The 27730-nt window shown below is 41.1% G+C and overlaps 1 protein-coding gene across 4 annotated transcripts in view; it reads right to left on the reverse strand.

The window, feature by feature from the left end:
- The window catches only part of LOC126236885 (rho guanine nucleotide exchange factor 7), a 160098-nt gene that overhangs the window by 115054 nt on the left and 17314 nt on the right, over window positions 1-27730 (reverse strand). For all 4 annotated transcript variants that reach the window (XM_049946517.1, XM_049946515.1, XM_049946516.1 and 1 more), the window contains 3 exons: window positions 16192-16292; window positions 14571-14704; window positions 14296-14422 (listed from right to left, as the gene is read on the reverse strand). In XM_049946517.1, the coding sequence (XP_049802474.1) occupies window positions 14296-14422; window positions 14571-14639 (196 nt within the window). In that variant the 5' untranslated portion in view covers window positions 14640-14704; window positions 16192-16292. The remainder of the gene's footprint in view (window positions 1-14295; window positions 14423-14570; window positions 14705-16191; window positions 16293-27730) is intronic.

A 27730-nucleotide genomic window follows, 5' to 3' on the forward strand; every position in this document is an offset into this window, starting at 1 on the left:
AGCAATCCAGTTTTATATGAAAATCCTTGTTTCATAGTAAATTGTCACTGAACTGCTGACAGCCCGCACATTGGAAATTTATTTTGTCACATCAGAATCATGCTGCATCATTTGCTGGAGCTGAGAAGTATGTACAACAATCAATAAGTTCCCTTATCACTATCAAGAGTGCACATTCTTTCTCACAACTCCCAGCAATTTCTCAGAATTCCAAAATAATGTCAAAGAGACAAAAATTACAACTAGCTGATCATTGACATGGATGGGATCTTCCAATTGTATCACTCTAAATGCAGATTGGCAGTGGAAAGTAGTTACACACAATGCACCAAAACATATTTCATAAGATACTCAATATTGGATTTCTTTATTCTGTGTAAAGATATTTTCCCACAATTTCTGGGACCTAGAAGCTATACAAATAACCTCTGTATAAGATCTTCCTATGAATCAAAGTAATTCTTCATTGTTGGAAGAACTTCGTTCATCTTATGCCTTCGAAAAAAACTTTGTGCTCTGCCTTATGGGAGGTCTTGTCAAGGGGGAAGCCTCATCAGAGAGGTCCACCGCAAGAGCTTCTAGGGAAGTGTTTCCAGTGGTGGTTTCCCGTTGCCTTCCACTGATGATGATGAAACGATAATGAGGACAACACAACACCCAGTCCCTGAGAGGAGAAAATCTCCGACCCAGCCGGGAAACGAACCCGGGCCCCTTGGCATGACAAACCGCCATGCTGACCACTCAGCTATCGGTTATGCCTTAGAAAGCCACTAATGAATTGTTCACCAGTAACTAAGCAAACAGCTTTCATTTGCTACAACAATATCTGTAACATACTTACATCATTTTCTGTCACCAAAAAGATGATAACATATCTCTTACTTGGCACACCACCTATTGAGAGAGGATAGATGGGAAACAGTTACATGGTGGCTGTCTTTGGTTGATCTTCACTTGGAGATTATCATCATCTTTTGATGCAGCTCAATGGCCGGGAGAAAGTGTCTCAATTGGACACTATTTTGGCAATTGGGGTATCCCTAATTTACCTGAGTTATCCAATTGGAAAATGGAGTCTTCACTTCAATGTGGAATTAAAACAACGCATCAACAGTTGCAGTATTTATATTAGGCAATTAGTTTCAAACCTTACAGGTTCATTTTCAAGCCTGGCATACTGAGGCTGCACTCAGAAGCTTGCATTGAGCCTGCACGGCCCATCCAGGACCGCAGCCATGACTGCCAGACGGGCCTCGACTCCCGCTGCCTGGTTAGCAGGGCAAGCCGCACGGGGCTTGCTGGGACCCGTGGTGCCTCCCCAGAACCTGATTCCCCCCAGGCACATGTGCAGCCCAGCTGCTTGTCACATTACGTTCCTGAAAGGCACCACACTGTTTTGGACGCAGAACGAAATCTCTGTGGACCATTTGCAAGCAGTTTTTTTACTTCACATAATATTTACCAACATAGTACTTAACCTCTAGTATTACATTAAAATATATGATGGCTAACATCAGGAACAAGATGGATACTTAAATTTCCACCATTGATTGTGATTGTTAAATCAACTTATAGTTAAGTGCATCTAAAAAGCCCTACACTTAATGAGGTAGTTAATTTTATTAAAGGTCGCCCTATTAATTACTGAATTTTTGTAATACTATATGAGGAAATGGCAAATATTGAAAATTTTTGTTGGCACACACTGAAGTTAGAAGGTTATATCATGGCAAAACTGTTCTCACATTGCACACACTTTCCAGGTTTTGAAGGCACTGATGCTGAAGCTTCGTTCCCACGTGACATTTTGCAAATAATACACCAGGCCAGCACAGAGATCATATATCTTATATCACATAGCTGTTAATAAATTTGGTGCATTGTTCACAAAAATTTACATCTTTTCGCTATTATACAGGGTGTTTCAAAAATGACCGGTATATTTGAAACGGCAATAAAAACTAAACGAGCAGCGATAGAAATACACCGTTTGTTGCAATATGCTTGGGACAACAGTACATTTTCAGGCAGATAAACTTTCGAAATTACATTAGTTACAATTGTCAACAACAGATGGCGCTGCGGTCTGGGAAACTCTATAGTACGATATTTTCCACATATCCACCATGCGTAGCAATAATATGGCGTAGTCTCTGAATGAAATTACCCGAAACCTTTGACAACATGTCTGGCGGAATGGCTTCACATGCAGATGAGATGTACTGCTTCAGCTGTTCAATTGTTTCTGGATTCTGGCGGTACACCTGGTCTTTCAAGTGTCCCCACAGAAAGAAGTCACAGGGGTTCACGTCTGGCGAATAGGGAGGCCAATCCACGCCGCCTCCTGTATGTTTCGGATAGCCCACAGCAATCACACGATCATCGAAATATTCATTCAGGAAATTAAAGACGTCGGCCGAGCGATGTGGCCGGGCACCATCTTGCATAAACCACGAGGTGTTCGCAGTGTCGTCTAAGGCAGTTTGTACCGCCACAAATTCACGAAGAATGTCCAGATAGCGTGATGCAGTAATCGTTTCGGATCTGAAAAATGGGCCAATGATTCCTTTGGAAGACATGGCGGCCCAGACCAGTACTTTTTGAGGATGCAGGGACGATGGGACTGCAACATGGGGCTTTTCGGTTCCCCAAATGCACCAGTTCTGTTTATTGACGAAGCCATCCAGGTAAAAATAAGCTTCGTTAGTAAACCAAATGCTGCCCACATGCATATCGCCGTCATCAATCCTGTGCACTATATCGTTAGCGAATGTCTCTCGTGCAGCAATGGTAGCGGCGCTGAGGGGTTGCCGCGTTTGAATTTTGTATGGATAGAGGTGTATACTCTGGCGCATGAGACGATACGTGGACGTTGGCGTCATTTGGACCGCAGCTGCAACACGGCGAACGGAAACCCGAGGCCGCTGTTGGATCACCTGCTGCACTAGCTGCGCGTTGCCCTCTGTGGTTGCCGTACGCGGTCGCCCTTCCTTTCCAGCACGTTCCCAGTTCGTTGAAATTTTTCAAACAGATCCTTTATTGTATCGCTTTTCGGTCCTTTGGTTACATTAAACCTCCGTTGAAAACTTCGTCTTGTTGCAACAACACTGTGTTCTAGGCGGTGGAATTCCAAAACCAGAAAAATCCTCTGTTCTAAGGAATAAACCATGTTGTCTACAGCACACTTGCACGTTGTGAACAACACACGCTTACAGCAGAAAGACGACGTACAGAATGGCGCACCCACAGACTGCGTTGTCTTCTATATCTTTCACATCACTTGCAGTGCCATCTGTTGTTGAAAATTGTAACTACTGTAATTTAGAAAGTTTGTCCGCCTGAAAATGTACTGTTGTCCCAAGCATATTGCAACAAACGGTGTATTTCTATCGCTGCTCGTTTAGTTTTTATTGCCGTTTCAAATATACCGGTCATTTTTGAAACACCCTGTATGATCAAATGTTGAGAACGTCGGTACTGATAAAATATTTACATAGCACATCTAATTAACATCGCATTTAGCTTGTAATGCAGTACATCTGGAACATGCTGAGGCATAAACATCCTCCCTCTCAGTTATTGAGAGCTGCTTTCGATGATGCACCTGTGGTACTAGAAATAATGCAAGCAAATGCACCGACTTTATTCCCATGTTTTCACTTAAGAGGTTTTGAGCACTTGCTTTCAGTAGTGCTGCTTCCCACTGACGTTTGACAATATTTAGGCACAAGTCTTCTTTAACCACAATCTCTTACCCCATTATGGGTGTTCAAAATATTTAACCAAAATGTAAATTTCATTTATACCGTTTTACATATATGGGAGGGCTTACCTTACGGTCTGCCACATTCTCAGCAAAGAGTTCCTGTAGCTGGCATACTCATGGCATGAGCAACTGCAGCATCGAATCACTGTCAGATTCCATAACCTTGGTATCCCCTTGAAATACTTCGAGAAAATAAATTAATTTGTCGGTTATCTGGTAATCCCAGTTCCAAAACAAGTGTATTTTTTTTTAAATCCATGCAAAACTTTAGCATTTGTTCATGTTGCATAAACATGGATTTTAGCATGACATACAAAGTATTCCAGCAAGTCTCAACATGCTGCTTCACCACAAATTACAACCTTGAGTCTTTCACTTCGCCACTTCCATTACTACCATATTCCTGCAAACATTTATCCTCAAGGGTGTAGTGCAGAACAGTGCTGAAGGAGTGACTATTGTATGGAAGGTGACAACAGTTCTCAAGGGACTTTTTCACATTTTGCCTCCAATCGGTAACGAACATAACGTTCAATAGATGGCTTGTAAATATCCCTCAATTGCTTATGTTAGTTATAGTTTCATCCCGTACATTTATAGCACTTCTCTCCAACAAACAGGAACTCAGGAACAAGCATGACCCAGTTTTTGCATTACAACTCTGATGATATTGTCATGTAGAAGAAGGTTCCACACTCTCAGCACAGAGTTCCTGTAGCTCGTATACCCATGGCACAAGCAACTGCAGCATCAAATCACTGTCGGATTCCATAACTGGGGAACAAGCATGACCCAATTTTCACACTACAACTCTGATGATATTGTCACGTAGAAGAAGGTGCAATTAGATGAATGACGAACTCTAACTTCACTTAACAACGGATTATTCAGGACTTGCACATACAAGAGCGCGGAGCGAACTGCCTCCAGCCAGAACACGTACAGTACATACACAGCTACAGAACATCCCAGTGCAATGATTCTTGACATTTGTGGATACTTCTAGAATGTACCCGAACTGAATATAGAAATTAAAATTGTACAGTCCAGGTGAGTTTTGAACTCACGACCCTCCATGCAACAGTTTAGTATCATAATCACTACACCACGGTGCTACTCAGCTTCTTCTGTGACATTGCTCCCTCCTTAAGAGAACAGCGTCTCGGTGTTGCGTCCTCCTAGTCCAGCAACGAGTCATCGGTCCTACATACTCCAACTCCTAATGATGATTCTCACCCTGGTGGTGATCTTCTTAGAACTTCTTTTGCCGCTACTCTCTTCATCACCTTTACACTTGTTACATGTTGCTGGAGCTTTGAATTTACACTGGGTTGCAGGATGCTTGTAGGGTTTCATTCCAAGGATGTGAACCTTATCTCTGATCTTTCGTCGTCTTATGTCGGGGTCGAAATCTTCAACCTCAAAAGTAACATCAGACAACTGTCTTACAATCTTATAAAGTCTAAAGTAGTGCCTGAGGAGCTTCTCAGAGAGACCAACCTTCCGAACAGGAGTGAAGATACAGACGAGGTCACCAGGCTGGTAGACAACAGGGCAGTGGCTCGTGTCATACCGTCGGCAATCGTTTTCTAAAGCCTACAGCATGTGGAGTCGAGCTAAATGCCAAGCTTCCTCAGCTCTGTTTAACACCTGGCCAATGTAGTCGTCGTCCACATCATCAGGATGTAACAGAAACACAGTGTCCATCATCATAGTCGCCTCACGCCGATGCACCAGGAAAAATGGCGCAAATCCTGTGGTGTCTTGTTTGGCGGTGTTGTAGTCAAATGTCACGAAAGGTAGCACCTCATCCCAGTTTCTCTGCTCAACATTGACGAACATTGATAGTATGTCAGCCAAGGTCTTATTAAGGCGTTCAGTAAGCCCGTTAGTTAACGGATGGTTGGCAGTCGTCATGTGATGAGTAATGTTGCACCAACAGTTTTTCTAGCACAAGATTCGATTGAAAAACTTTCCCTCAATCCGCAATTAACGACCTTGGGACACCGTGGTTTAATACAATGTCTTCCACAATGAATATGGCTACCTCAGATGCTTCAACTGTTTTCACGGCTTTTGTAATGGCATAGTGTGTCAGGTAATCTGTGCAAACAATAATCCATCAACTGCCACCAGCAGACATTGGAAATTGTCCGAGGAGGTCAATGCCAACACCCTGGAAAGGCGTTTCGGCTGGTGGAATTGGTATGAGTCAGCCAGGTGGTTTCTGAGGAACTGCCTTTCTCCTCTTGCACTCTAGACAGTGCGACACATAGTGATGGACACTCCTAAATAAACCTGGCCAGAAAATTCTCTTGCAGATTCTATCGTATGTCTTAATAAATCCTAAATGTCCAGCCTCAGGTACGTCATGGAATTTCTATGGAACATCTAAGTGCATGTGTTTAGGAATCACTGGAAGCCACCTCTTTCCAAATGATCAAGGAATTCTTGCAAAGTAATCCAATAACTAAGTTAAATTGTCCTTTCACATCCTCTGATGCTTTAAGGCAGGCATAATGAGAGATATCTTGGCGTCCTCCTCCTGCTCAGCAAAGAGATCCTGGAGTGCAGCGAGACACGTCACTATCGTCATCAAAATCTTGATGGTCTTACACAGGGTTTCTTGAGAGAGTCAGCATCTTGGTGTTTTCTTCCACTTTTGTACACTATGGTAATGTCATACTCACAAAGACGTAGTGCCCACCTGGCAAGTCGTCCTGTTGACCTGTCAACCAACAAAGTGAACAATGGTCTGTAAAAACTGTGAATGGCCTTCCATAGAGATACTGTCGAAATTTGCACATGGCCCAGATCACAGCAAGACATTCTCTTTCTGTAGTTGAGTAGTTTCTCTTGGCTTTAGTAAGCGTCCTAGAAGCATAGGCTATAACCTCCTCTTTTCCATCCGAAATTTGCACCAGAACAGCACCGATCCCATACCCGCAGGCATCTGTGTGTAGTTCTGTAGAAGCTCTCTCATCATACAGACCAAGTACAGGGTCAGTTATCAGAGCTTTTCACAGCACATCAAAAGAATCTTGTTGAGCACCACCCCAGATAAATTTAGCATTCGCTTTTAACAACTCTTGGAGTGGCCTGGCTTTGATACAAAAGTCTTTGATAAAATAACGGTAATAAGAACATAATCCGAGGAAGCTTCTCACTTCTCTAATACCTTCAGGAATAGGAAATTCCGTTATAGATCTCACCTTTTCTGGGTCTGGCCACGCACCTTTGTTTGACACAAGATGTACAAGCAATTTTATTTATTTTGCTCCAAAGAGACACTTTCTTGGATTAAGTTTCAGTCCACCTTGTTGGAGACACTTAAGAACGGCCCTCACTCAGTCTTTTTACGTGTCTCTGAGAACACTATAATGTCATCTAAATAACAAAGACACATTGTCCACATCAGGTGACTTAGAAGATTATCCACCATTCGTTCCCAAACGGCATTACCTTAAACTCGTACAGATCCTCAGGGGTGTTGAATGCAGTTTCCTCATGATCAGCCTCATCTACTTCGATTTACCAGTATCCCGAGTACATGTCTATGAGTGGGAAAAACTTAGCCCCTTCAGACAATCTAGTGTATCGTCAGTTTGTGGAAGAGGGTAAATGTTCTTCTTAGTTATCTTATTAAGCTTCCTGTAATCAACACAAAAGCGCCAACTGCCATCCTCCTTCCTAACAAGGACCACTGGTGACGACCATGGGCACTGCGAAGACTGAATGATGTCATTCTTCATCATTTTCTCTACTTTGTCACGAATTATTCGACGTTCAGTTGCTGACACACGATATGCTCTCTGGCTTATTTGTTGACGGTCTTCAGTGCTAATCTGGTGCTTCACTGTTGATTTGTCTTATTTTCTCTACACCTGTGGATTGAAGCATTCAGAGAACTCATGAATAATGGCAAGTAGCTTCTTCTGTTGTTCCTTAGTGAGATCTGATGGTAGTCGAGCTAGAAGATCTTGTCTCGTAGTGGTAGTGCTAATTTCGTCCACCGACTACGCATGGGAGGTATCTATGAAGCTCAACTGTTCTGCAATTAACGGCTCAGCATTTGCTACGCACATGCGTCTTGGAAGGATCTGTGGTTCTCGGTGACAGTTAACTATTCACAATTCACCGAATCTGTTCTTGAATGAGACGACAGAGGCTGGGATGGCCAGGTCATTCTTCAGTGGTATGCTTCTGTTGCATTCCACTACAAGATCCATGGGTTGATGCATGGCATGACATGAGACAGTTACCTTTCTAGCGCTGACTGCAGGAATGATCACTTCATCCATCACACAGTCTTCACACACTCGGTTGCACATCTTCCTGTCCACAGTATCTCATCTCATCTAGCATAATCTTTGAGCGACCACAATCTATAATAGCCTGAGAAGCTTTCAAAAAGTCCCATCCGAGAATGACATCATGACTACACTCTTGTAAGATGATGAATTCTAAGGGCTGTGTATGGCCACTTATACCCACACAAATGGTACATCTTCCTGTAGGTTTTATGTATTTCCCATTAGTCACCTTCAGCAGAGATGTTTCGTCGTTGACAAATACGGTTTTCTGCAACAAGAGGTTGGGCTGGTTGGCCATCCATGAGGATATCTATGTAGTTTCCTATCATTTTTGTAGTGATCGACGGCAGAAGATTTTTCTCTTCAACGGCCTCACCTCCGAGGAAGGTCGCACCCTTTAGTTTTCCAGGTTGCAGCAGCTACATTATCAGCTGGAGCTTCTAAACAGTGATGGAGACCTCGATCGGCGTGTTGGGGAGCGTCATTTCCAGCGGCTAGCTTGTGTTGATGGTGACCTACATCGTCCTGCACCCACTGCATCTTGTTCATCTTCGTCGTCCCGGAATCGGCGTCGGGTAAGATCGGTCTGCTGTCATCTGGCACAAGCATCATCAAATATCCGCTGCCTTTCTCAGCAAAAGTGCACCACATCCCCCGGTCGTCAACAGTGGAAACATACTGGTTGGTTAACCTGGGTCCTCCAGACGTCAGTCTTCCATGGTGCCCAAACAGGTTCCTCATGCGGCATTGTAGGAACAAAACTCCGCCTGGGTCTCGACTTTTTCACTGTTTTAAAGGGAAATGAAGGACAAGAGATTGGCTTCACTGTCTGTTTAATTTACTCCCTTATAACCTCTTGAAGCATTTTACAAAGTTCCAAGAGGTCTTGAGTGTAGGATGCTGTAGTTTCTCCTGGAAGCTGTACCCTGCACTTTCATTATCTTCAGCCTTTTAATTCTGTCGTCGTGTGTAGCCAAAATACTTGCTCAGTTCCGTCTAGAATACTTCCCAGCTTGTGAACTTCTCCTTGTTGTTCTCATAGCATTGCTTGGCAGTGCCCTCCAAATAGAAAAATACGTTAGCCAAACACATGGTGCAATCCCATTTGTTAAATTTGGCTATACACTAATATACCTTCAGCCACTTGTTTGGATCTTGGCCATCATCACCAGAGAACCCAGAATGATCTCTCATGTGGTGGCACACAGTTGCTGTCATCGTAACGTCCTCATCTTCTTCTGCCTCCAATAGATTGCAATCTGTTGAATATGGCTCGAACTTGGGTTTCTCGCCACATAAACGGCAGCTCTGTCGTGGCCTGATGGGAGCCACTGTGTTGTCGATAATGTGCACTGCGTCTCCACTAGAATAATGTCATGTAGAAGAAGATGCAATTAGATGAATGACGAATACTAACTTCACTTAATGAAGGTTTATTCAGCACTTGCACATACAAGAGTGTGGAATGACTGCCTCTGGCCAGAACACACACAGTATATATACAGCTACAGAACATTCCAGTTCAATGATTCTCAATATTTGTGGATACTTCTAGAATGCACTCGAACCGAATATAGAAATTAAAATTGTACAGTCCAGGTGAGTTTTGAAGTCATGACCCTCCATGCAACAGTTTAGCATCATAACCACTACACCCCGGTGCTACTCAGCTTCTTCTGCGACAATATTGAATGCGTAATAATGTCAGTTGCACATGTGCACGCACCATCTTCCATATCCTGCACCACTTGGGGGACCACAGCCAGATGGTATTCGTCTGCTATTCTTCTTTCATTGTGAGAAATCATTGGTGGGTGAGGAAGTAAATCTCTTGCACTTGCAGTAGGTACTGTGCTTCTATTTTTGGAAGTATCAGTGCAAGATCTAGAAAGCATTCTACTGTCCCTTTGATGAACAGTCACAGATCTCATGTGCATACTGTTACACACTTCTCCAGGACTATGGATTTTGCTGATGCCAATGCTATTGATCTGACTATTAGGAGAAGCTCTGCAGTTATTCAAGTGTTGCAACAGGGTCCACGAGTTTTCCTGAATGCGACAGCAAGTTCTAGTTGACCACATCGAAAACTTATAAAACCGTTCCGCAAAAGACCTTGCTTGTGGGAAATCACCAAAAAACATTACATGAAGAAGAGTATAAAAAGTAGGGTGTGTGAAGAGATTGCTGAAACATTTCTAGATGATGTAAAGCTGTGAACCAAAGTGTAATAAAAACTTAACTACAAAATTAGAGATCAGGTTTCATATAAGGGCTCACAAAGGAACGTTTCAGAAAAAATTGAAAAAAGAAGGATAAATTGTATAAACCAACTTCAATAAGGTTGACAATGGCTCAAGAACAGCCTCTTCCTAGCATATCACATATCCATGATTCTCAGAAGAGTGCAGATGATTCAGAAAGCTATTCTATTCTGCTCATATGTGGCCCGTCATACCTTCTCTGCCAGTGCCCCATTGACATCCGGGCTCAGCTGGGTACCTGAACAAGCTGCAGACCTCAACGGCATATCGTGGCTTGAGCACTCTGTTTCCAGTAGAGCTGAGCTCGACTGCTTGCGGTGCAGGCAACAGAACGGAGCAGTCAGTCACACGCAAGCTTGGGCAGGTAAATGTGGCATGATGCATGGTTCTGGCTGCACTGACAGTGCCTGATCTTAACAATAAATATCTAAGTGGCAACACATGCTTCATAAATGTTTGCAGAATTAATGCCACAATCCGGACATGCCTCTCACCAAGTCAACATCAAGGAGGCACGTGTGGATTGTGGCATTAATTCTGCAAACATTCATGAAGCGCGTGTTGCCACTTTGATGTTTATTGTTAAGATGAGGCACTGTAAATGCAGGCCATGCTTGAAAATGAACCCAGGAGGTCTGAAACTAATCGTGTAATATTAGTACCTCAACTGTTGGCAGAATTGTTAATAAACGCTTTACAAAATTTGATGAAGTTTCTGGTTCCCCCATTAACAAAATGTTGACACTGAAAGAAATACAACAATAAATTTTCATCATCAGCCTTGTAACATGCAAGCAATTCATTGCTCTTTATGGTCTTCTGTCAGGCAGCAAGGAATCCAGCAGGCATACACCTTCAAGCACCCCAACTGATAGACTAGTATGTCTGCTCTACCAATAGACGTCCAGTTGTGGAGCAACGTGTTTGATTATGATCTGTTGGTCACCTTGAATGAGAGTGCCTGCATGCTACAACACTACAGAAGTCACTACTGTGTGCAGCTGGCAGGCATGCAGGAGATTGGACAGGTCTGTGTGACCTCGTTGTGATGATGACAGATGCTTCACCCAACAAGTCACTGTGCTTTTGTTTACTGCCATGTCTCCATAGCCATTCTGCAAGTGCCTATGAATATCTGCCATGCTCTGGTTTTCTGCCAAAAGAAATTCAATGACAGCTCTCTGCTTGGAACACACCTCGATTACAGACACAATTTCCAAGGCTATGTATAGCGCTGCCACCTATCGGAACTTCATGAAACTATAAGGGCTGAAGCAGGAATATTCCACAATGTCCCACAACAAATTCCACAATTTTCAACAGAAATTGGTCAAGAAAAAAGTGCTGCATTACTTCTTGAAAGTCCCTTCTACATGGCATGATCAGAATTAGATCCCACGATCTCTGTTTCCAAGTGCACAGTCTACCACTTGACCACAATACACAACTTCACCTGGAGGTAATGTTCCTGATGTACAACAATGCTAATGCTCTTGATGTACTTGGGATTGGCTCCAGTCTCCTAGCCAAAATACATGCTGTACTTTTAAAATTTTGTCTACATTCTCATATTTTCATCATGGATATAGTCCAAGTCTTTTTGTAATTGGTCCTTCATCTAAATGATTTACAAGATTTTTCGAATATCAAATCTCTGACAACAGAACAAAATAACCCATCAGTATTACAGAATGGTGTGTGTACTGATTCCAATTGCTTTTGCTCTGCAATCTTTTTAGTCCCTTTGCCACGCTCGCAAAATTGCTGCACAGTTGTCACTCGCAGTTTGTGAAAGCTGCAAATCCTGAGGATTTAAACAAAAGTGTGAGCGAATTAACTGCAGGAGATGAAGATGAGAACCCTGTTCTTACAAGTTATTGTGAACTCACATCACTTTTGAAGAAAATTACTCCGCAAATGGAGAAATGGGTGATAGATTCTTCACAACCCATTAGAATATGCGAAGGTGAGTTTTGAGACATGGCTCCATAGACAACCATCTTCACCACTGCAGATGGACGAGATGTTACTAGGACAATGAGGAGAGAGCTGTGTGGTGACCATGTCATGGACTATGCATTTCATATTAACATTAACAATATTGCATAATGGATAGATTGCTACTCACCATAAAGATGACTCATTGAGTTGCAGACAATCACAGTGAAAAGACTGTTACACATTGAGCTTTTGGCCAAAGCCTTCCACAAAAAGGAAACATGCATACATTCACACAAGTAAGTACACATTATGCACACATGACCACTGTCAGAGACAGTGTCATAAGTGTATGATGTGTACTTGCTTGTGTGAATGTTTCATTTCTGAAGAAGGCTTTGGAAGAAAGCTCAATGTGTAGCAGTCCTTTCATTGTGCCTCTTTGCAACTCAACATTTCACTTTTATGGTGAGTAGAAGTCTATCAAAAATGGTTCAAATGGCTCTGAGCACTACGGGACTTAACATCTGAGGTAATCAGTCCCCTACAACTTAGAACTACTTAAACCTAACTAACCTAAGGAAATCACACACATCCATGCCCAAGGCAGGATTCGAACCTGCGACCGTAGCGGTCGCGCGGTTCCGGACTAAGGCGCTTAGAACAGCGTGGCCACCGCGGCCGGCAGAAGTCTATCCTTTTCATAATACTGTTGAAATTCCAAACTGAACTTCCCATTGCTTCACATTAATATTAATTTTGATGACTGCTTGTATTCCTTGACACATTATTTGTTGCAAATCTTATAAAAGTTGAAACTTCCTGGCAGATTAAAACTGTGTGCCAGACCGAGACTCGAACTTGGAACCTTTACTTTTCGCAGGCAAGTGCTCTACCATCTGAGCTATCCAAGCATGACACACACCCCGTCCTCACAGCATTACTTCTGCCAGTACCTCATCTCCTACCTTCCAGACTTCACAGAAGCTCTCCTGCACACAGTTTTAATCTACCAGGAAATTTCATATCAGTGCACACAACGCTGCAGAGTGAAATTCTCATTCTGCTAATAAAATTTGCTAGCAGACACATTTGTGCATGTTGTGTATTACTTTGTGTTGTTTCCAACTGATGAGATGTCAAATCCTATATTTTCTTACTTTCTTCCTACACAGCACACACATTATCAGATACATCTGCTTATATGTGAAGCAGTTGCATCATACTAATATTACCTAAAAAATTATGCAACTTTTTAAGTTATCCTTTTTGTTTTGTTCCCATTAGCAACCTTAGCAAACTTGCACCATGACTGAATGTTAAATGGAAGGAAAAGTTATATTTCTATGCTAAAATCAGAAATAAACAAAACCACCAAGAACATTAAAAACACACAAATCAGACCTCCAAATGCAGACAGAGGAAAACAATTAAAAGAGAATATATCAGTGAACTGACAGCAAGATCTACATCCAGAAAACATACTTTTCATTTTGCAGGTAATGGCAAAAGGAATGAAAAGATGTTGCACTCTAACATGGTTGAACACAGGAGTAGACCACAAATCTAGATGGGCGAAGGGATAAAACACACACGTAGAATCAAGTGTCTTGTGGATAGGAACTATTGTCAGCTGCCTCATCATCAAATTCTTGACTTTCATTTGTTGTTAAGTTGTTTAACATCCATATTTTTCTCTCTTTTAAAACTTCTGTATCACATAGCTTAGATCCAGGCATTTTAGATTGGGTGTTTATTATTGAATGTTGCTGCCACCGAAGTAGTGATTTTCATATGTTGTAGGCATAATCTTTTTCTTTTTAATGTACATGAAACCAGGATTGCAGCCACTGAATAGAGGGAGCTGCAATACAAAATAATCTACTACTGTCAAAATGAATGAACAGTCACTATGCAATTTCAGTAAATGTATGCAAGATTTTGCAGTCTTTAAGAACAGTTCAATAAAAATATAATGCATAGGTGTGAAAATTAAAACTTTATAACTTTGTACCTAAGGGAGTGTACTCCTTCACATAATTGGAAGGAAACCAGCCAGTCTTCTCCCCTAGTGTTCCTTCCCACCATCCTCCTTCCTCTCTCTGGGTGACTGTTATAATGTCCCCTTTCTTGAAGCAAAGCTAAAAACAAAATTACACATTTAACAATATGAAACAATTCTGAATATACTTTCCATAAATCTGTCAGAGGATAAATAATACACATTACAGCTACTGCAAATAAAGTATGGGCAAATAATTTCAAGTTCTGCATGAATAAATAAATTACCTCATCATTGTTCTTGCCTTTGAAAGAGTAGACAGCCTGCACCAAACACACACTGCTGTCTGAGGTCATGGTGGATGAAATTCACAACATACCAGTGGAACATGGATCACCTCAGACAAAAACTGTGTTGACTCCTGTCACAAAAATATTATTCCTCATCATTTGGAATATATATTGAAATAGAAAGCACAAACATGAACAGGAGAAACTATTAACAATAACATACAATACATAATTTAAAAATAAAAAAATGAGTACTACAGAAGCTTCCACAATCTGTTCCAGCTTCTGGCTCTGTACACAGTTCTGAAACATTAAGGAATTCTTGGCACCTTCTCACAGAGGGCCTGTCAGTGCTGGCTGGCAGCCAACAGACGGCATCACACCCATTACAAACACACTTCATGTTTGCCTTGGTCAAGAAGCCTTTCACTTCCAATCATATCTCAAGGTTGAAGTGAAACAAAAACAGTTGAACGTTTGTTTTATTCTGTCTCATTTAATAATTATCTTATTATTAATCATTATTGATAACTTAAATATATTTTCCATTAGTATTTAATATTCCAGAACACTGTCCCACAAAACTGATGTACTCATTGGATATAAATCACCTGCAGTCTACATTAAAAAACTGAATAGGATGTATACAGTAAATCTATGTTTGAGCCAAATTTCTATACACTGAGGAATGATACATAGCTGGTTTAACATCATAACACGTTAATTAGCAGATAGCGATTTAGAAAAATTTAAGAACAAACTACATATGTATGCGGGTCAAGAGCACTGCATGCTGCAGTGTTGGAAAGGGAGAAAAAGATTGGAAGAAGGAGGAAGGAAGGGGGCAAACTGGGGTTAGAGGGATGGTGGAGATGGAAGGCTAAGGGGCAGGGGGGGAGTGAGAAAGGTGACATGGTGGGAGTGTGGGAGTGGGAAGGGTGAGATTGAGATTGAGGGAGTGAGGTGTGGGGAGCAGGGAGTAAGGAGTGGGAAGGGCAACATGGAGGAAGTGAGAGATGAGGATGGAGGGGGAGTGAAGAGGGGGTGGGGAGAGTTCCCACATGTTTGTTTGCTGATCAACACTACCTCTATTCCATGAGTAGAAAGATACAGAAACTTATACACAACATATTAGTCAAAACTTCCTGACAGATTAAAACTGTGAACTGGGCTGAGATCTGAGCACAATATTTGATTCAACTATGAGTACTTCTCCCTTACTTTTCAGTCTCCACAGAAATTCTTCCGCATATCTTGCCAAACTAGCATCCATGGGGCTGAATACTATAGAGAAATGTCTTACAAACAGCCACCACTGTCCAAACTGAAACTTTCACTCTTCAGTGCAGTATGAACTTTCATTCAACTTTTTGGCACATTAAATTTTGTGCCAGATTTGGGCTAAGACATGTATTTGGATTCCACCTTAGTCTGGTACACTATGTTAACCAATCTTGAAGTTTGAAAACAGTGCTCTCTTCACTATGGAGTGGAAGGTTCATTATGTGTACATCAGTTTTCTATAAATTGCATACAGATGCTTTTATCTCCATTTAACAATCATTCAGCTGCTCCTTGAGACCAAATGTGAATAATGGGAAAGAGATGCAGTACTTACTTGACTTATTTAAATCGGAAAATTGTGGTAGTGGCAATGCAGCTGCTTCTTTCACAGTTCTTTTCACAGTGTTTACAGCATTTTCAATTCCATCACCCTTCCTGAAAATATTAAAAATTTAAAATAAAGGTTAACTACAGCTGCAAAACATATCATATCTGTGGAAGTAAGATAAAGCAGTGCTTACTTTCTTGCTTAGATCAAATATATACAAGTATGCTACTTTGGGATGTCTTTTGAAGTTGTCTAAATATAACAAATGATGTCTCTACTAATAGTTTATTACACACAATGGATGATGTCAGAACCAAGATTATATTGCTGTCTTCCTATATGTCTGTCTGATAAACTGAGTCAGTGAGAGTCCATAATGAGTGATGTACTGAGTTCAGAAAAGTGAAAGAATATGGTCACAGATCTCAGATTAAGATTTTACAATATGATACATTACACTGTGAAAGTATAATGTACAATTCATTTATTCATCCATTCATTGTATCTCATATATCCCATCAACCAGCAAAACCTTCAGCAATGTGGAATGAGTCAAGGTACACATTAACAATAAAAAGAAAATTGTTGAAGCTTAATCTGTGTTGTTATACTAACAATAAACTATCACAGTATTGCTCAGTGCTCTTCATGCTTATGCAAGCTACATTTAATTAAGTAGTTTAGAAAGAGAGCTGATACTTTGAAAAATGTTGCTGCCTCAACAGTTGTGCTAGATAGTGCTGTATATCTGCTACTGGTATCTTTTTTAATAAAACAAAGCTTGTTTTTAAGAGTAGTAGCAGAAGTAGGGCTAAAAGATAATGTGTTCATAAATGTTAACACTAATCATGGATACACAGCTTGTAAACTGACTCATTCCACATAATTTTGATAAAAGAATTATTCAAATATGTAACAAACTCACTGTAAATGTTGAGTCCTATTAACAGTATATTACCACTTTTCACAAAACTTTGCCATGAACACTGGTAGTACCCATGTAGTTAACTGGACTTTTTGATCCCTGAATCTAGATATTCCAATTATTTGTAGAAAGAGTGGCTAGTGAGGTATGTTTTTAATTTTCCTCTGAAATGTTAAGGTCCTCAATTAATTGCTTTTTGTTAGATGGGAGCTTGTTGAATATCTTTGCACCAGAATACATAACTAGTCTGAACCATACGTAGGTGCAAAATGTAAGGTACAGTGTATAGTCTGTCTGTAAACTCAAGAGCGAGCAGCGCTTTTGGTGGGGGAAGTGGCCTTTCCCGGAAGAACCCTGCCACTTGCCTACAGGGCCACCCAAAATCAGTTACCTGTCTAGCGGTGTAGTTTGGCGTGCAGTGATATACGTCGTTTCTGTTCGTGGAATCTTAGTTGCCAGTGTCAGTCAGTTGACTTTGTGTACTCACTGATATACTTCAGTATCCGGAAGTGATGGATAATCGTCTAGCATTGCAAGAAAATGTGCAGAATATGAGGAAGAGTAGGTGTTTGCAGAGTAACAAGCGTTCGATCGTCTCTAACGTTATTACAGCGTGTGTTAAGGAGGCGACACAAAAAGAACTGTTGGCTAATGTTACCAGTCCCAATCAAAGGGCTGCAGTATATGTAAACGTCAGCCCCGCCACAATAGGACGCATAAGGAAGGAACGCGAAAATGAGCCGCACGGTTTACTGGAATCGCCGCAAAGGAAAACTAATAATTTAGGGAGGAGACTCAATGTTATAGACAGTTTCACATGCCATTGCTTTTTCCAATTCCCAAAACACTTTATGGACTGTTTCCTCAGGATAGTTCATAGGTATCTTAACTGTGCATTTTTAATCTCATCCATTCTTGTAAAACTGCTGCCCTTTATGGCCCGCTTTGAAATGTTTATACCACTTGTATGCTCTTGGTTTACTCATAAGAGACTCACCGAAAGCAATATTTAACATTCCTAAAAATTTGATACATTTTATTCCATTCTTATAAGAAAATTTAGTACAGGTTCTCTAATCTATTTTTATACAAAACAAGTAATAGTTGATGCTACCAAAACCCATATAACCTTTTTGACAGTTGACAACAGGGCAAATACCGAATATGCAAAACATTGCACAGATACTTTTCAGACGGTGACAAAAAAGCAGTGCGAATCGAACTAATACAACACACGAAATTATAAATTTCTGGTTACTTTTTAAACACTCTTCGTGTTCCAAGAAATGTTAAGTTTCAATGCAGCCCTTCAAAGAAAACTTCTACCTTTTAGTAGAAACACCAAGTAAGAACAAGCCTTAAATTCTACAGATTGAGTGCACTATATCTAGTTCGCCTTACCAATAGAGGAACATACATTCACACTTCCGTTTTTATGTTAATATTATTTACTCTATAATGTTTTGTTGCGAAGAAGCTATAGTCATTTGTTTTCCTAACACTTTAACGCATTTATCTAAAAATAAACGCAGCCGGGACGTATCTGTACACGGCATCGCCAAAGATTTAAAGCGCGCGCCACGGCAGAGGCGGTACTAAGTTGTGAAACAGCCTGTAGAAGCGCCCTGTGACGTGGCAGGGTAGGCAGAGTGGGGACTCGCTTGCTCACTCTTCAGTTTACCGACAGACTATATCAGTGGATCACTCCATTTTGTGGGGTATCAATCTTTCCCTTATTTTTATGACATAATATTAGTCAATTCATTTTGTAATAATCACAGAGTGTTTGATCAGATTGGAGAAGAATGGGGAAGGAAATCAGCCATGTCCTTTTCCAACAAACTGTCTCAGCCTTTGCCTCAAGCAGTTTACGAAAAAAACCTTACATCTGGAAGGCAGAATGAGGACTTGAACCACCATACTGGTTAATTCAAGTCCACTGCAATAACCACTACCTCGCCTCTCTCAGAAAAAAGGATGAGTCTGTTACCCTGATACCACACTAAAAATCTCCTACCTAACAATTTTGGCAGGTCAGACAACAAGGGAATTTCAAAACTGTACACATTCAACTCTCTGTGACCTATATGGAAGGAAAGACCTGGAAGAATGTAAATAGTTTATGAATGTATGAGACAACTCACTAGACAGAAGTACTGAGTCATCGACAAGCACACAAAAAGAAATGAAAACTTCGCTAGCTTTAGGATGCCTCCCACACACCGTAGTTGCTACATTGTGACAGCAGTTTGACAGGTGGACTGGGGTGACCAGTTGTGTTGGGTACAGTGGATAGAGTGAGAAAAGAGGAAGGGAGGAATGGAGGGTGGTTGATGGCTGGGAGGAAGGCAGCAGATTTGTGAGATATGAATGCAGGAGGGAGAGGCAGCAGGTGCACAGGATAGAGATGCAACACACTTGCATTGTGCCTGACAAGTACATGTCATGCATAATGATGACTGCGTGGAGGAGTGTATTGGGAGGGGACACAGGACAGAGTAAGGAGAAGGGGCAGTGGATTAGTGGAGACTGTGGTAAGGAGAATACAGGAGTGAAGAATGTGTAGCAAGTATAGTTCCCAATGGCATGGGTTATGAGGCAGCCACTTAACTGCAGTAGTGTGTGTGTGTGTGTGTGTGTGTGTGTGTGTGTGTGTGTGTGTGTGAGCGAACACACGTGTGTGAGCGCGCACTTGTGCACGTATGTGTTTCATTCTTTTTCCATATGTGCCAGTTGACAATTCTATGCTTCTCCCACTCAGCCAGTGGTCTCCTTTACTCCTAAAATTATTTACAAAGTAGTGAAAAGATTGACAACTTGGATTAATATTCAGAAATGTAAAATTGTGGATCACACAATATGTAAAAATGTACTATTCTGGGACTATAGTAATGACAAGTCATCTCATGCAATATCTGAATGTAACAGTTTGTGGGAATATGAAGGTTCAGTTGTTGACATAGTAGGAGACACATTTTGGTTAATTGGTAAAATAATTTGTCTACAATGGATACTGTTTACAAAACACTCATGCATTCAACCCTAGACTACTGCTCAGCAGTGTGGGACCATATTAAACAGGACTTAAGGAGGAAATTGAATGTACAAGGGCTGATCGACAAAGGCATACTGGTTGTTTCTGTATCTTTCACAATAGTTTCCTATATATACAATGAATATTTAAAAAGAGCGGGTTTTTGTGTATAATGTCCATAGGTGGCAGCACACTCTTATTGGCAGTCTGGTAGATGCTCTTTGCATTTCACATACCAAACAATGGAGGTTAAGTGAGAGGAGCAGTAAGGCACAAAGAAATTCTGCATTCGTTTAAATCATACAGTCACTGAAACTTACAAAAAAACTGCAGCAAGCGTATAGTGAAGATGCATTACCTCATGCAACAGTGTTTAGGTAGTTCAAGGGCTTCAAAGAAGGCCGACTTGTTTGTTAAGGAAGGTGAACTTTGTGTTTTGGTTTCTGCTGTGACTCAAGTCAACACCACCACAGCTGCTATGATTATTCATGAAGATCAGCAGACAACATTACGTAACTTTAGTGAAGTGCTAAGAATTTCATATGACAGTACCTGTTCAGTTATTTACGATCATCTCCTTATGACCCATGTTTGTGCCCATTAGGTGCCATGTCTGTTGACCGCAAAACAAAAGGCTGTGAGAATTGAGACAAACTGTGAGTTGCTGCGTCTCTTTACTGCTAAACATGTGGTGGTGGTAGTATTGCATACACAAGGTATGGAATGGCCGTGCACTGGTGGAGCTCCATTTGTATTCAGGTGATTCATGTGAAAAGGTGTCCGACATGATTATGGCCTCATGAAGGGAATTAACAGTCTTTGAACGTGGAATGGTGGTTAGAGCTAGACGCATGGGACATTCCATTTTGGAAATCATTAGGGAATTCAGTATTCCAAATTCCAGTGTGTGTACTGAGAATGCCAAGTTTCAGGCGGCCTTTACTTAACGATCAAGAGCAGTGGAATTTACATGGAGTTGTCAGTGCTAATAGACAAGCAACACTGCGTGAAATAACCACAAAAATAAATGTGAATCGTATGATGAACATATCCGTTTGGACCGTGCAGTGAAATTTAGCATTAATGGGCTATGGTAGCAGATGACCAATGTGAGTGCCTTTGCCAACAGCATGGTATCACCTGCAGCGTCTCTGATGGACTCGCGACCATATCAGCTAGACTCTAGATGACTGGAAAACTTTAGCCTGGTCAGATGAGTCCACCTATTTCAGTTGGTACGAACTGACAATAGGGTTCAAGTGTGGTGCAGATGCCAAGAAGTCCTGAGCCCAAGTTGTCAGCAAGGTTTTGTGCAAGCTGGTGGTGGCTCCGTAATGGTGTGGGGCTATATTTACAGGGAATTGACTGGTTCCTCTGGCCCAACTGAACCGATCATTGACTAGAAATGGTTATGTTCGGCTACTTGGAGATCATTTGCAGCCATTCATGGACTTCATGTTCCCAAACAATGTTGGATTTTTTATGGGTGACAATGTGCCATATCACAGGATAACAGGCTATTTTCCTTTGTTAAAAATATGGTTCAGATTGTTGTTTTCTGATTCTTTATAACATTTAAATACCACTGACAGTCAATATTCTCATAAAAATATGTTATTTTTATACAATTAAAGTTTAAAAATCGTTTAAATATGAAGCTCTGGTCACGTGATCGAAAACGATCTGTTATCGACTGACGTCACAGACTCTGATAAGACGAAGCTATATGTTTGTTATAGAAGTGTTAGCTGAAGTTATGAGGTTTTTATGTACTTTTCCTGTGAACAGTTTTGCTATTTAGTGATAGAAAATGCATTAAAACTTTTAAGTGATAACAGAAAGGAATTTTTTAGACGCTGATAGTGGAAGCTTTGCAAAAGTTGATGCACTTATGCTCCACCAATCTAGAGCAGCGGTACGTGCAACAATGTCATTCTTTTTCCTGCTCCCTGCAACATCATTAAACTAGCTCAAAACTAAGGAATTGTAGAACTTTTGCAAATGGGTCCATAAACTATAAGTAGATTGTCGACTTTCAGTCATGAGCTACTACCCACAGCACAATGAAATTATTCTTGGCAAAACTTAGTGCTAATTTTCTGCGTAGAAGACATTTGGCAGAGATATTCCTTCCAGAAGGCGTTCAGAAGTGCAAGACAGCTCATCCAACCATATATAAAGAGGTCACATATTCGAATCCTGTAAGGGTCATATACTTTTGAAAGCTTTACACAAAATACGGAAACAGTATTATGTTAGCATCTGGGAAAAATAATGGAGCAGTACAATATCAACAAACAGTTCTCAATGAAGAACTTTGGATGCGAAAGACGTTTTAAAAACAAGGATGGAGATGGGAGGAGCATTTCAAGGAGTTGTTTGTAAAGACAACCAAGAAGAAGAGGTGAGGAATGTTCCAGAGGAAGTCAAAGCAGATCAAGATATAAATCTGTAGTGTACCACAATGGACTTTGAGAAGCCTAAAAAAATGCACAGACACCAGATGTAGACAATATAGCACCAGAGATCTTAAAAACCGATATCGGAAGTACTGCTAAAATGCTCCATCCCTTGCTGCAGCATATTTGGCTAGAAGAGAGATCCTCAAAGGAGTGGAAAACTGAATTGGTGGTAAATCTTCCAAACTGGTATGCTAATGCATTGCTGTCAGTGTCCAGTAAGGTCCTCACCAGAGTTATTTTAAAGAGGATTAAAGACTCAGTTGAAAATCAAATGTGTAAAAAAACAAGCCAGTTTCATGCACAACACATTTGTGTTGATCTTATTAATACCCTTAGGATCATATTACAGCAACGCAAAGAATTCGAGGCAACCATGTACCTGGCATTCATTAATTCTGAAAAGGCCTTTGATTGTGTGAAACATCAAGTGCTGTGGCAGGTGTTGCAGAAGTATGGTGTACCCCAGAACATTCTAATTGTCATCAAGGGTCTGTATGATGGCTACAAATCTCACAGATCCAATAGAGGTAACAACCGGAGTCTATCAGGGTTGTATTTTGTCACAAATACACTTCCTACTTCTCTTTTGATTCAGTTATGAGAAGAGTCACAGCAAGTGGAAGGTGCGAAATCCAATGGGAGATCCATGAGCGTCTGGGGAACTTGGATTTCACTGACAGCAGCTCCAAAGTTGGCAGATATGAAAGTTAAATTAGACTCATTGAGATGGTGGAGCCAGAGAGGATGTGAAGAACCATGTAACGAATGCATATGCTGTCTTCATGCAACTGTATCCAATATGGAGAAACAGAAACATAACATGCAAAACTAAAATTCATATGTTTAATACAAATATAACATCACAATCACAGTCATGAACAGGTGTGTCTGGTGCATAATGAATATCTGACGGAAAGAAAAAAATAAAGTAGCAAGGATATCTGGAGGACAACAAACCAGACACCTATAGGACAGATACATGAGAGAAAGAGGAGATGGCTGGGGCACATACTGAGAAAGACAAATGCAGTAATCGAAAAGAAGGCACTGGAATGGAATACCAAAGGAACAATGAAGAGAGGCAGGCCTAGAAGTTTGGGGGGGGGGGGGGGGGTGAAAGGGGACGCAAGCAGAGTTGGCAAAACGTGGGCAGAATTTAAGGAAATCGCAAAAAACAGAGATGAATGACAAGTTCTCTGGGATGCCCTATGCCTCCATAGACGCCAAAGAAATTAAGTCAAGTAAGTCACGTGATGCCTTACATGTCAAACAGGAAGAGGAGAGAATGCTAAGAAATTTCTTTGTGTATTATTTTTTGGAACATAAGTAGTGGTGATATACTTATATGTAGTGTAGCTCAAGGTATAGATTAAGCTGAAAGGTGACAATTTGGTTGTGAGTACGCAACGTGGTATCTAAGGCTTCAGTTACTGCTCTTGTTGCCCTATCTTACTCATTTCTGGTTTTCTATTCTCTATGCATCCCTCTTTTTTCTATCTTCTCCAGATGCCTTACAACCAACTTTAGCAGGCACCTTTGCTTGCTTATATGAAGGCTTAGTTACAGAGGGAGGGAGCAAGCCATATTGTTTTTCCATTCTTTGCTCTGTGCTCCCTGTGTATTTTGACATTCATCTTTATATATGAAACTGTGGGGTCACTCACGCTGTATGTCATTAATACACTGTTGTTAGATAATCATTCAGTTGTTTTACTGATGATACTTAATTGACATGATCGATTTTGACACCCTACAGTTTCACCTGCAGATATGCTTTTGGCAGTCTTTAGGTACAGTAACTTCTGTTACTGTATGTTCAATCTCCAAAATGGGTCTACACAAGAACTGGCATATTCTATGTTTACTGTAGGTAGCACTAACGATTTTTGATGTGGTTACATTTTGGATAACTTATGTACTTCAATATTTTGGCTGAGTTGGACTGTCACAAGCATGTCTGAAGATGAAACTGTATAGTTTTGAAATTAATCACGTGAGTTACATATCATCAAAAAACAGATGAATGGATTATTCAATAACAGTAGGCCTAAATTAACTCCCCATGTACCAGTCTGTTTGGCATAGAAAACCAATGAAAGCCAATGATAAAGTAAAATAACAACAATCAAATAGTGCACAAGGAAAAGATAACTGAAGTACAGGGTGATATACAGGAGATGGGTGATTTTTAAAAAGACTACTTGATTACTTTTAAAATTAATGTATGTTTACTGACATTAAATTAAAGCCCATTACTTGTTATTTAATGTAGGTCAGACTTATTTGGAAAAATAGTGTCATCAAGGTGATGTGCATCATTACACATGCACGATTAAAGTCTCTTGTCCAAATCCCCCATCACATTGACCAATGGCTCTCTAGGGATGGCAGCAATTTCGTGAATGACTGTGTTCTTAAACTGGTCCAAATGTCACAGTTTGTGCTCAGAGACACTACTCTTGAGGTAACCCCAAAGAAAAAAATCACACACTTGTAAGTCTGAAGGTCAAATTGTCAAAGCGTGAGATAATCTAATTAGGAAACACACTTCGAACAACTGCGACTGAAGTGTTCACAGTGTGCGATTTAACAAAATTGTCATATATGAACAAACGATGTTACATGTCCCACTGCTCCACTGTAGCCGAAATGGCGTCTTGCCTGGAGAAGGCTACCCCACCATTATCTTCTCCCACCACAGCACTCGCAATACTATGCAGTTCAAAACTGACCATCTTCTGTGTGTCACCCTGTACCTACGGTCAACGCAGTGTAGTAGGATGTTGAGCTGTTGTGGCATCACCCACAGGCAGGCCGTCATAAACAGCAAAGGGATATGCTGGCCAGCCACTACATAACTCTGTGCTACAGTAATACCAGCATAACATTCAACAAGGCAGTGTTCTACGGCTGGCAGTGAACTAGGGTGCAACAAGCTGTCGCAAGGCATAGTGTTTCCACAGGCAAAAATGTGACAGGAGTCTACCTCCTGTCATAACACACCTGACCAGAGTGAGTATATAGGCTCCCACCTCAGCCAGTAGTGGCAGATTCCTTTAGCACATTGTATTCAGCTGAACTTGTGGCCAAGCAGCTATAACCTCCTCAAACAGCATCATCAAGTAGGTGAAGACACTGGTCTATATGCCATCAGCTAGCCCTGCACAGTTCTGGGCAGCAAACTGGATCCACCAAGGTGAAGCCACCCACTGGGTGTGATCCTCTCTCCTTCAAAATTAACAATGTAGACCAGATGTGCCTTAAATTTGAAGAAACAGTATCTACAGTAATTTAGAGATTTATACCAAATAAATTAACAAATGATGGAGTTGATCCCCAAGGTACACAAAACAGGTTAGAACACTGTTGCAGAAAAAATTAAATAAAGCATACAACATTTAAATGAATGCAAAAACCCCTAGATTGGTGATGTTTTACAGAAATTCGAATTCTGGTCGTATGTAATGTATGCTAGCAGCAAGACACTATCAATGCCTTGTCTATGCAGTGGCAATGGAAATACTACCAATGACACTGCTGCTAAACCAGAGTCACTACATACTGGCCACCTAAACAGGAGGCCTGGATATTACACCGGTGAATTTTGGGGATACACCCATGATTAATACTCACAAGGGAACCTCCCCATCACACCCCCCTCAGATTTAGTTATAAGTTGGCACAGTGGATCGGCCTTGAGAAACTGAACACAGATCAATCGAGAAAACAGGAAGAAGTTGTGTGGAACTATGAAAAAAATAAGCTAAATATACAAGGTGAGTAGTTCATGCGTAAGATAGACAACATCAAGGATAGTGCGAGCTCAGGAGCGCTGTGGTCCCGTGGTTAGCGTGAGTAACTGCGGAATGAGAGGCCCTTGGTTCAAATCTTCCCTCGAGTGAAAAGTTTACTTTTTTTTATTTTCACAAAGTTATGATCTGTCCGTTCGTTCATTGACGTCTCTGTTCACTGTAATAAGTTTACTGTCTGTGTTTTGCGACCACACCGCAAAACCGTGCGATTAGTAGACGAACGGACGTGCCTCTCCAATGGGAACCGTAAACATTTGATCGCAAGGTCATAGGTCAACCGATTCCTCCACAGAAAACATGTCTGATATATTCTATACGACACTGGTGATGGCATGTGTGTCACATGACAGGAATATGTTGTCGACCCACCTAACTTGTACACTTGGCGAATGGGTAAAAAGATTCTTCTACCTTGCCCGATTTAGGTTTTCTTGTGGATGTGATAATCACTCCCAAAAAAGTGATTGCATCGGACAGACAGATAATAATTGTCTTAAAATAAAAAATTAAACTTTTAACTCGAAGGAAAACTTGAACCAACGACCTCTCGTTTGGCAGCTGCTCACGCTAACCATGGAACCACGGCGCTCCTGAGCTCACGCAAACCTTGATGTTGCATATCTTGCACATAGACTACTCAGTTTGTATATTTTGCTTATTTTTTTCATAGTTCCACACAACTTCTTCCTGTTTTCTCGATTGATCTGTGTTCAGTTTTTCAAGGCCTATCCACTGTGCCAACTTATAACTAAATCTGAAGGGGGTGTTATGGGGAGGTTCCCTTATCAGCTGTAGGAATGAGGTGCCTTCAGTAGCAACAATTATGAATGTGGTGTTGGTTCCTTCCCCAATCAATTTTTCCTTTTGTTGTAGACACAGGGACTGAAATAAACAAACTGAGGGCCTGAGGGGTGGGGGGTTGAGGAGATTACCACTGCAGAGACAGTTCAGTCCTTAGAGAATCAGATGGTACAAGTGCAGGCAGACAGAGTTCTTCAGAAGCAGTTAGATGCACTGAGAGGAGATACAAGGAATCAGTCCTCACCAAATGTGTGGGTACCCCTCCTGGATGCTAGTACCTCTGCCTCTCTTTTTTGGGTAAAACAGGATAGGATTGGATTGGACTGATGTCATTAAAGGGGCCAAACTACAAGAACATCACCCCCTAAATCCCATTTCTGGAAAGACAGGAAGAGTACACAGAGAGGAAGGGCAGAGGAAGCAAATCCAGATGAACCTGCTAGAAGCAAGCAGAAGTGAGAGAGGGGTAAGAGGAGGAAGGCTGACAAGTTGCTCCATCCAGAAAGCAGCT

The sequence above is a fragment of the Schistocerca nitens genome, chromosome 2, assembly GCF_023898315.1.
Source record: "Schistocerca nitens isolate TAMUIC-IGC-003100 chromosome 2, iqSchNite1.1, whole genome shotgun sequence".
Classification (NCBI taxonomy): Eukaryota; Metazoa; Arthropoda; class Insecta; order Orthoptera; family Acrididae; genus Schistocerca; species Schistocerca nitens.